Raw genomic sequence first — 12101 nt, forward strand, 5'->3', positions numbered from 1 at the left:
AAAGTAGTGTCTTTTAAGGGTCTTTAAACCGTATAAAATCACAAGGCGAAACAAATGATGGCACTTATTCATATTCAACTCTGTATGTACGCTGTAAAAACAAATCTGCACAATTTACGATAAAATAACTGGTGGGATTCGAACCCAGGACCTTCTCACTGTGAAGGAACGCTAACAACTGTCACCAATACTATTATCTGCAAAACACCTGCGTTTCTGAGACACGTGAGCGGCCCATGAGGGGTTTAACTTGAAAGCATTTGTACAACCTTTCACTGGACAACTCACAACACGGCCTTCCGCAAACTTGTTCCTTCAAGTGTGCTATTAAAAATTTGCCTTAAATGCTCCGTATCTGTTAAATATCTGCCTGCTAGCAGTTCCAACACACTTAAGCGTGGTTCACTACGGTGCAGTTTGTAATGAAACATGTAGGGGGGGTGTATATTGTAGCCCGGAAGAGTTAGGGCTGCGTGGGATTCTGGGTATTTGTTCGGTTGTGTTACGGTGCGGATGTTCTCCCGAAATGTGTTTGTCATTCTTGTTTGGTGTGGGTTCACAGTGTGGCGCATATTTGTAACAGTGTTAAAGTTGTTTATACGGCCACCCTCAGTGTGACCTGTGTGGCTGTTGATCAAGTATGCCTTGCAGTCGCTTACGTGTGTCTACAGAAGCCAAACACAACATGTGACTGGGCTGGCACGCTGTTTGTAGAGGACGCTAAAGGCAGTGCCGTCACGGCACACCCTTAATATTGTTGTCTGGGTGAAAATCGGCAGAAATTCGGGAGAATGGTTGCCCCTGGAGATTTCCGGGAGGGTTTACAAGTATGACGCTGTCAAGCGCCATTCATATAAAACTTGCGGGCCGCACTACCATTACATTTTCATATTAAGGTGTAAAATAACGTCTCGCGTGTTTGAGACCCCTGATTTACACAGAATAATACTTTGAATTTTAGAGTATTTGCAAATCATTTCACATTTTCACAATAAAGTCACATGTATTCTACTTATTATAACTCTAGTCGTTTCTTGGTCTGCATTTACTACTATGGTGTACAGCTCTGGTAATGGCTACATTCGCACCCACCTGCACAAATGTACTTCAAAATGTAACAATCAAAATAAATATGACTTTTTGTTTTTGTTTACTAGGGCATGCATATATAATATGCATGAGTTTGACCATTTAAAAATCAACGATAATAAAAAGGAGATGCTTGGAAATAGCATAAAAATGCTTCAAAAACTTGGAAAAACACGATTCATAGCGTTACTTTTTGGTGTAACCATCATGAGCCTTCTGTTCAGGTATATTTCTTTTATATTTTGATAAATCATCATATTTATGTGTTACTAAATTTAAATAGGTATTGATCAATCTTTAAGCTGTGTGTATTTGATTTCAGTTTGCTTTTGACATCCTATTTAGAATTGTAGTTGAAACTTTTACAACCTTGTGTTGCGCTCATGATGGCGTAACCAAACTAGATTATTTTGAATATTTATTCCCTTTTTTACATTTAGTATATTTAAATATACTGTGTTTTATGCTTTTTTTCTTTTTGGAACATGTACTATACATATAATACAATAAAGTCCCATATAAAATGATGTTTCTAGCAATACTTTAATTTTGCCTTTGAAAGTAACACTCCAATGTCCATTAGTGGAGGTGTACACTATGATAAACCATTTTGGATTTTACTGTTAATATTTAACAATTGGCTGGTTATGAATCATAAAACATTCATAGCATAAAAACTAGGATAGTTAGACAACAATGACGCGCGATAAAAAATATATTTTTAAAAAATACAATAGAAAATATATATATATATTTTTTTTCTCCAATAAATTAGGTTAATTGTGGCAATAATTTAATACTGCGTTGTGTAACGTTGGATATTTTCCCACTTATATTTAAAAAATAAAAATAATGTCGAAGTCGTAACGTTGTACGCTCGCTGAACCGGATGTGGATCGATGACCCGGATGTTGATCAATGTCCGTCACTTCCGCCGTTTCCAAGATGGACGCCTTCGAGTTGTTTCGGAAACTCGGAGCCGGAGCTAAGTTTGACCTAAAAAGGTTCGGTCAGGATGCTGCTCGCTTTAAGGTAAACGTGGTATTGATATTTTATGACTTAATTGACTGAACTATGTAGTTATTACAACGGTGGGAGCAAGGTTAGCTAATCTCGATGGAACAACGTGGTTATCATCATCATGCGTCCATGTTTGGCGGTGTTATAATATATTTTTTATAAAACAACAAAATGAAATTTCCTATATGTGTACGTACGTTGAATGTAAAGTGTTTTGCTAAGTAAGTCACCTTAATTTTTTTCAATAAAGATCTAAATTTAAGGGCTTTTATACTTTCAATCATTTTCCAAGATTTAATTGACAATTTTAAACATGTAATTTTTATTTATTTTTGATTTTCAAAACCTTTATTTATAATATTCAACATTTACATACAATCAAATAAATAATAATAATCAAAACAAGTACAGAAACGGTACAAAATAGCACCAGGGGGTTGTAAACACATTAAAGCAACTAAAGAAGAATGCAATATATATATATATATATATATATATATATATATATATATATATATATATATATATATATATATATATATATATATAAAGCTTATTCGCTTTAAGGTAAACGTGGTATTGATATTTTATTACTTAATTGACTGAACTATGTGGTTATTACGACGGCGGGAGCACGGTTAGCTGCGATTTTGTCTAATCGTCATGCGTCCTTGTTTGGCGGTGTTATATGATTTTTATAAAACAACACAATGAATTGTCCCATATGTGTACCTATGTTGAATGTAAATGTTTTTGGTTTTTTTGCTAATTAAATCACTTGAATATTTTTTAATGAAGATATTAATTTAAGGGCTTTTATACTTTCAATCTTTTTCCAAGATTTAATTGATCATTTTAAACCATGTATTTTTTTAAATTATTATTTTTGATTTTCAATACCTTTATTTATAATATTCAACATACGTACACATAATAATCAAAATAAGTACGGTACATAAACAGTACAAAATAGCGCCAGGGGGTTGTAAACTCAATAAAGCAATTAAAGAATGCAAAATATATATACACACATATTTATATATATACCGTATATATATATATATCTATATATATATATATATATATATATATATATATATATATGTATATATATATGTATATATATATATATAAAAAGCTGCTCGCTTTAAGGTAAACGTGGTATTGATATTTTATGACTTAAATGACTGAACTATGTAGTTATTACACGGTTAGCTCCGATTTTATCTAATCTCGATGGGACAACGTGGTTATCGTCATCATGCGTCCATGTTTGGCGGTGTCATAAATATAATTTTTTATAAAACAACAAAATGAAATGTCCCATGTGTGTACGTATGTTGAATGTAATTTTTTTTTTTTTTTTTTGCTAATTAAATCACTTACATTTTTTTCAATAAAGATATCAATTTAAGGGCTTTTATACTTTCAATCATTTTCTAAGATTTAATTGATCATTTTCAACCATGTATTTTTTTTTTATTATAATCATTTTTTTGATTTTCAAAACCTTTATTCATAATATTCAACATTTACATATAATCAAATAAATAATAATAATCAAAACAAGTACACAAACAGTACAAAATAGCGCTAGGGGGTTGTAAACTCAATAAAGCAACTAAAGATATATATAAAGCTGCTCGCTTTAAGGTAAACGTGGTATTGATATTTTATTACTTAATTGACTGAACTATGTAGTTATTACAACGGCGGGAGCACGGTTAGCTCCGATTTTGTCTAATCTCGATTGGAATAACGTGGTTATCGTCATTATGCGTCCATGTTTGGCGATGTTATAATATGATTTTTTATAAAACAACAAAATGAAATGTCCTATATGTGTACTTTTGTTGAATGTAAAGGTTGCACGGACGCACGAGGGAGACACATCGTCGGATCGGCTCTCTGCGATCGATTACTTCGGCACAGGCGTGACGAGTCAAGCTCAGAAGAAAGCGAAAGATCGATTGGAGGAGAGGGAAGATGATACAGATGATGATGATGATAATGAAGAAGAGGAGAGTGAAATTAATGTGGGTGCCAAGAGAAAACGATGTGATAATGAGGGAAACATGACTGAGACTAACCAGCAGGTGGCGCCAGCAGGTAACAATAATCTGCGACTCCAGCAAAGTGTTTCCAGGTGATGTAACTCCATTTCAAATGTAACGTCTGCAGATGCTAATGCGCTGAACGACTCGGGCATCACCTGGACGTCCTCGCTGGACGGAAAGATCCAGAACCTTCCGGGTGACGGCAAGGAGAAGTCTTCTCTAAAAAGGCTGAAGCAGCTTCATCAGGAGAAGGTCCGACTCTTTCACCACGCAGGAATACGCCGTGTCCTTACGCAAGTCTTGTCCCGCCGGTTTAGGTGAACCGCGTCCGCGCTCAGCACCGCATCAACGTGCACGGCAGCGACATGCCGGAACCCGTGTGCACGTTTGAGGAGATCCAGTCTGAGTACCGACTGAACCCGAGGATCCTCGAGAATATCCGGAATGCCGGCTTGACGTCACCCACGCCTATTCAGATGCAGACCATCCCTGTCATGATGCATGTGGGTACACACACACACACACACACTATGTTGTGTAAATGCAGGGTAACCTCTTAAATATCAATATCTGAAAAACAGGTGTTCAACATGCAGCTTGTTTTTTTTATTGAGCCTTGATATATTTATAAAATATTGTATCATTATTGACATTTATCCAAGAGGAACAAGCGGTAAAAATAGAATGGATGGATGGATTATTAAATACGACAATTTGCTTTGTCACCTACAACATAAATAATTTGACTTATATTTTATGTATCGTATTTTCCGGACTATAAGGCGCACTTAAAATCCTTTTTTCCCCTCAAAAGTCGACAGTGAGCAGTGTTTCCTCCAGAAAATGTGTTAGTTAAGGTGGTGTCTCTCCACGGGGAAGGGGCTGGGTGGGTGTATGGAACAGTGTAATTTGGCCTGTCGCCACCATCCCGCCTCCACCTCATCGCTGCCTGGGGGGCAATAGACTACAGACTGTGGTGAAGTAGGCCGGCTTCGTCGCGTGAAGAAGCCTGCAATTTTTGGTTGTGTTTTCCGCTCCGTATGCTGAATGGCAATATACGATATATATCTCCATATTTTTTCCGTAAAGTAAAAACAAAACACAAAACAGTCCTAGTTACCTGAGATACTAAGTATGTCATTATTTTGACTTAGTAAATATTGACTTACTAAGACAAAATAATGACTACCGGTAAGTCAAATGAATGACTTACTGTAAATAAGCGTTTGCAAAAAAGAGTTAAAAGTGGGGCCACATGCTGACATATGCTCAACTCATCATGCTTCATTTATTACAGCATTTGGGAAGCCTGTAGTTGATTTTTATGATGTAAATGTTATATTTGTATCAACATGTGATAGCAGGGACCCTGCCATTCAAAACTAGGCTGCTACATTACTAATGATTCATGTAACTATAGCTGAAAAAATAGTACAATAGCAATAGGAGAGACAATTCATCCCTGAACACCATGGAGTTCATGTAGGCTTCATGATGCAGTTACATTATGATATCAACTATCGGAGACAGAAACTCTTCATTTAACATAATGTCCTTTTTTGCTGCTTCAACACAGAAAAAGGTAAAGTGAAATAACTTAGTTATTAACTGTAGGTCAATAATGCTTGTCTTTCTCTCAGCCAGACAGGGCTTTGCTGTCCGTAACACACACACACACACACGCACACACCGCAAAATGAGCTAATGTCTACATCAACTATATGCAGTGTTTCCCACACATTAATTTATTTGTGGTGGCCCGCCACGAAAGAATTACGTCCGCCACAAATAAAACATTTTTATTTTTTATTTTAATTTTTTCTCCTGTATAGCTTCTCAGGCAAATCATATAGTTGATGTAGATGCCCATATAGGCTGTTCAGATTTACTTTACAAAAGAGAAGTGTAGGATACTTCTCTTGTTGCCTTTTTTGTATTTGACCACTACTGTTTTCTGTTTATTTGTTACTGACTGTGGCAGGACACCTCTGCCTCTGTTTCACTTTATGTTGCTGGTAAATAATATGCTTGTAGTAGTAGGCTAAAGTTAAATGATTTAGTATGCACTAATTAAAGGGGCAGAGCTTTAAGAGACATTTTAGCTTTTATATTTTATAAGATATATTTTTTGTTAGAACTACAATTAATAAATATATTTCATTGAATAACTTATTGTTCAAATCTGTATATAAATATGTACATAAAGTGTTGTAATTATATTGTAAAATGTATGGATGGACGTTTAAAACAAAACTGTTATTATTAATTAGTAAGTATACATTTTTTGAGCCTTTTTAGAGAAAATCATATCATTGTAGTAAATTATGCAAATTACTCGATGATGTCATGGTGACCACGCCCATAGCCACGCCCCCACCGCCACAGGTATCTTGGCAGTTTATGGGAAACACTGTATATGATTTGCCTGAGAAGCTGGACAGGACAAAATAAAAATACTTTAGTTTAGGCGGTGGCTCTTTGTTGTTAAGGCGGCCGCCTTAGCAACAAAGCGCTGCGGGAAACCCTGGCATCTACATCAACTATATGATTTGCCTGAGAAGCTGGACAGGACAAAAAAAAACCCAAAACTTTAGTTTAGGCAGTGGCTCTTTTTTGTTAAGGCGGAAACCCTGGTGAGCCTTAGAGTCCGGTGCGCCTAATGTACAGAATAATTCTGGTTTTGCTTACCGACCTCGAAGCAATTTTATTTGGTACATGGTGTAATGATTAGTGTGACCAGTAAATGGCAGTCAAACATAATAGATACGTGTAGACTGCAATATGATGGCAATATGACTCAAGTAAACAACACCAACATTTTATATGTTCCATTGATAATATAGAACATTACACACAGCGCTCAAAAATCTATTAAAATGTTTTAGTAGGACTTTGGTAAGCTATGAAGCCGCACCGCTTGATGGATTGTACTGTGCTTCAACAAAGGAGTATTATTATGGTGTGTGTATAAGGTAAGACATATTATCTGGCGTTTTGTTTCGCAATATTATGGGAAAGAAACTTTTCTTACCTTCTGGTACCTGCTGATCTGTATTTAGGATCTGCATAAATCCTGAAAAATTGCGCGCGTCCGCCTTTGTAGTTGGTGCCGACACCGTAGTTGATAAGCTTCTTCTTTTTCTCTTATCTTCTTGTTATCTGACATTCATCCTCCGCTGTTGCCATTTCTAATATAAAGTAGTGTAAAGTTCTTACTTATATCTGTCAGTAAACTCCCCATGAAAGCGCTAAAACAAAGTATTCCAGTGTTTCCCATAAACTGCCAAGATACCTGTGGCGGTGGGGGCGTGGCTATGGGCGTGGTCACCGTCAAGTAATTTGCATAATTTACTGCAATGATTTGATTTTCTCTAAAAAGGCTCAAAAAATTTATACTTACTAATTAATAATAACAGTTTTGTTTTAAACGTCCATCCATCCAACAATATAATTACAACACTTTATGTACATATTTATATACAGATTTGAACAATAAGTTATTCACTGAAATATATTTATTAATTGTGGTTCTTACAAAAAATATATCTTATAAAATATAAAAGCTAAAATGTCTCAAAGCTCTGCCCCTTTAATTAGTGCATACTAAATCATTTAACTTTAGCCTACTACTACAAGCATATTATTTACCAGCAACATAAAGTGAAACAGGTGTCCTGCCACAGTCAGTAACAAATAAACATAAAACAGTAGTGGTGGTAGATAGACACAGAGCTTCATCAAACATCTGATCCACTGAACAAAGAGCTCCAAAAATGTTGAACTTTAGACTGCCATCAGTTTTACTCCCTACACTTAACCATGTGTTTCCTACTGCCTGCACACTTTGCACCCTTTGTTATATACACATGTTGTGTTTCTAATAGAAATACATTTAATAAAGTCAAATACAAATAAGGCAACAAGAGAAGTATCCTACACTTCTCTTTTGTAAAGTAAATGTGAACAGCCTATATGGGCATCTACATCAACTATATGATTTGCCTGAGAAGCTGGACAGGACAAAAAAATAAAAAATAAAAAAGATTTTTTTTTTTTTAAATTTAAAAAAATTTTTTTTAATTTGTGCCGGACGTAATTCTTTCGTGGCGGGCCGCCACAAATAAATGAATGTGTGGGAAACCCTGCATCCAATAGCAGTATTCAAGACATTAGTGAGAATAATACAGTCAACTTCCCTTTCGTATGTAATAAACCGGAAACAAAATGTTTTTATAAATAAAGGTGTTTGTAAATCGAGGTTCCACTGTACTACAAGATATTGACTCCAAAGTAATCCATCCTGTCAGGTTCAAACACTGATGACATCTATTAAAACAGTCGAGAAGCAAGGAATCCTGCAGAGACAGAGTTACATTTTGCTCAATTGAGGAAAGACGTTACTTGGGCTGTACTCTAGTTACAGATCCAAACTTTGCTCTAAAGTCTAGCCCACGTGCTTCCTCTATTTATTTGGGAGGTCACTGAAGCTGTCGCTGAGGGAAGGGGGTAATCTCGACAGCTCCAGTTAGACACAATGTACGATTATACAAGAAATGCAAATGTGTTGACACTGGTGATATCGCCTTGTCTCTGCTCCGTCTGCGTTCGGCCTTGGACACAGACACTGATATAGATATGATATAGATATAGTAAGTGACTCCAAATGTGTGCGTCATCCAAACACATTCTTCTCCAAAGGGGTACATTTTGTATTCTTGTCTATTTTCAGGCGTAAAATAGGCAGTTTTTTCCACTGTATTTTAATGATTCAGGGCCAAGGTTTATTTGTAGAGCACATTTAAAAACAGCTGCCTTGATATGTTGTACAGTTAGGTAAAAATTACAAAGATCAAACAATAACTCTCTTGCTGGCCCCACTATGGACTGGACTCTCACACTATTATGTTAGATCCACTATGGACTGGACTCTCACACTATTGTGTTAGATCCACTATGGACTGGACTCTCACACTATTATGTTAGATCCACTATGGACTGGACTCTCACAATATTATGTTAGATCCACAATGGACTGGACTCTCACAATATTATGTTAGATCCACTGTGGACTGGACTCTCACAATATTATGTTAGATCCACTATGGACTGAACTCTCACTATTATGTTAAATCCACTATGGACTGTACTCTCACACTATTATGCTAGATCCACTCGACGTCCATTGCACCGGTCGCCCGGGGGGAGGGGGTCCCCACATCTGCGGTCCCCTGCAAGGTTTCTCATTGTCATCCCATTGGGTTGAGTTTTTTCTTACCCTGATGTGGGATCTGAGCCAAGGATGTCGTTGTGGCTTGTGCAGCCCTTTGAGACACTCGTGATTTAGGGCTATATAAGTAAACTTTGATTGATTGATTGATATGAATCTTTTGGATTGCCAGCTTTGCACAGACAAAGAAAAATACCACTTCAGCACAATTGACAATAACTATAGCAACAGCCCTTAAGCAGAAGAGTTGTGTGATAATATATTCAACACATCCATCCATCCATTTTCTACCATTTGTCACTTTCGGGGTCGCGGGGGCTGCTGGAGCCTATCTCAGCTACATTCGGGCGGAAGGCGGGGCGCACCCTGGACAAGTCGCCACCTCAAATATTCCACAAAGTCAAAATACAAAGGTGTGATTTAATACAGTAATAAGACTATTGGCGTCTCCTTCAGGGCCGCGAGATCCTGGCCTGCGCTCCGACAGGATCCGGAAAGACTTTGGCCTTCTGTATCCCGCTGCTCGCCCACCTCCGACAACCCGCCAAGCTGGGCTTCAGAGCCGTGGTCATCTCGCCCACTAGGGAACTCGCCAGCCAGGTACCTTTCGTGACAGTCAGAATGTTTCATAGTTGCCTTTCCTTCCGCCGTCCACCCAAAGTCACCGCATCACAATTTTGTTTCCAGACCTACCGTGAGATGCTCCGCCTATCGGAGGGGGCGGGGTTTCGGATCCACATCATAGACAAAGCGTCCGTGGCCGCCAAGAAATACGGACCTCAGTCCAACAAAAAATACGGTAAGTAATAAATGTTGTAATCCGAGTGCTAAAATAAGTGTACCAAGTTAAATGAAGGACAGCAAACAAGTAAACAAATACGGTCCAGTATTTGGCTGAATAGGGATAGAGATGGGCGATATGTCCTAAAATCTATACCCTGATGCATTTTGCATTTTATATAGCGCTTTTTCTCTAGAGACTCAAAGCGCTTTACATGGTGACACCCGTTATCGACATTTACGCTGCATTTAAAGCAGTGTGAGTGGCACCGGCAGCAGGTGGACAAAGCGTCTAGCCCAAGGACACAACGGCAGCCTTGGGATGTTCCTACAGCTTAATTGGAGTCCACCTGTGGTGAACTTAGTTGATTGGACATGATTTGGAAAGGCACACTCCTGTCTATATAAAAGGGTCCCCCACCTGACAGAGCACCAACTAAGCATGAAGTCCAAGGAATTGTCTGTAGACCTCAGAGACAGGGTTGTCTCCAGGCACAAATCTGGGGAAGGATACGGAAAAATATGTGCTGCTTTGAAGGTCCCGATGAGCAAAGTGGCCGCCATCATCCGTAAATAAAAATAGGTTTGGAACCACCAGGACTCTTCCTAGAGCTGAGCGATTGGGTTAGAAGGACCCTAGTCAGGGATGTGACCAAGAACCTGATGGTCACTGTCAGGTTCAAACACTGATGACATCTATTAAAGGCCTACTGAAATGAATTTTTTTGATTTAAACGGGGATAGCAGATCCATTCTATGTGTCATACTTGATCATTTCGCGATATTGCCATATTTTTGCTGAAAGGATTTAGTAGAGAACATTGACGATAAAGTTCGCAACTTTTGGTTGCTGATAAAAAAAAAGCCTTGCCTGTAGCGGAAGTAGCGTGACGTCACAGGTTGAAAGGCTCCTCACATTTCCACATTGTTTACAATTCAGCGAGAGCGATTCGGACCGAGAAAGCGATGATTACCCCATTCATTTGAGCGAAGATGAAAGATTCGTGGATGAGGAACGTGAGAGTGAAGGACTAGAGTGCAGTGCAGGACGCTTCTTTTTTCACTCTGACCGTAACTTAGGTACAAGCTGGCTCATTGGATTCCACACTCTCTCCTTTTTCTATTGTGGATCACGGATTTGTATTTGAAAGCACCTGGGATACTATATCCTCTTGAAAAGGAGAGTCGAGAACGCAAAATGGACATTCACAGTGACTTTTATCTCCACGACAATACATCGGCAAAACTCTTTAGCTACGGAGCTAACGTGATAGCATCGGGCTTAATTGCATATAGAAACAAAATAAATAAACCCCTGACTGGAAGGATAGACAGAAGATCAACAATACTATTAAACCATGGACATGTAACTACACGGTTAATACTTTCCAGCCTGGCGAAGCTTAACAATGCTGTTGCTAACGACGCCATTGAAGCTAACTTAGCAACGGGACCTCACAGAGCTGTGCTAAAAACATTAGCTATCCACCTACGCCAGCCAGCCCTCATCTGCTCATCAACACCCGTGCTCACCTGCGTTTCAGCGATCGACGGTGCGACGAAGGACTTCACCCGATCACCGATGCGGTCGCTGGATAGCGGCGGATAGCGGCGGATAACGCGTCTGCTATCCACCTCAAAGTCCTCCTGTTTGTGTTGCTGCAGCCAGCCGCTAATACACCGATCCCACCTACAACTTTCTTCTTTGCAGTCTTCTTTGTTCATTAAACAAATTGCAAAAGATTCACCAACACAGATGTCCAGAATACTGTGGAATTTTGAGATGAAAACAGAGCTTTTTTGCATTGGATTCAATGGCGTCCGAATACTTCCGTTTCAACGTTTGACGTCACGCGCATACGTCATCATACAGAGACGTTTTCAACCGGAAGTTTAGCGGGAAATTTAAAATTGCACTTTATAAGTTA

The 12101-nt window shown here is 38.3% G+C and overlaps 1 protein-coding gene across 1 annotated transcript in view; it reads left to right on the forward strand.

Moving 5' to 3' along the window:
• The first annotated feature begins 1983 nt into the window (after window positions 1-1983).
• Window positions 1984-12101, forward strand: part of ddx52 (DEAD (Asp-Glu-Ala-Asp) box polypeptide 52) — a 22992-nt gene continuing 12874 nt past the window's right edge. Inside the window, exons 1-6 of the mRNA XM_062049249.1 lie at window positions 1984-2121; window positions 3975-4218; window positions 4291-4418; window positions 4484-4669; window positions 9850-9993; window positions 10081-10192. Coding sequence (XP_061905233.1) covers window positions 2008-2121; window positions 3975-4218; window positions 4291-4418; window positions 4484-4669; window positions 9850-9993; window positions 10081-10192 — 928 coding nt within the window. The 5' untranslated portion in view covers window positions 1984-2007. The remainder of the gene's footprint in view (window positions 2122-3974; window positions 4219-4290; window positions 4419-4483; window positions 4670-9849; window positions 9994-10080; window positions 10193-12101) is intronic.

Source organism: Entelurus aequoreus, linkage group LG05 (assembly GCF_033978785.1).
Source record: "Entelurus aequoreus isolate RoL-2023_Sb linkage group LG05, RoL_Eaeq_v1.1, whole genome shotgun sequence".
Taxonomy (NCBI): Eukaryota; Metazoa; Chordata; class Actinopteri; order Syngnathiformes; family Syngnathidae; genus Entelurus; species Entelurus aequoreus.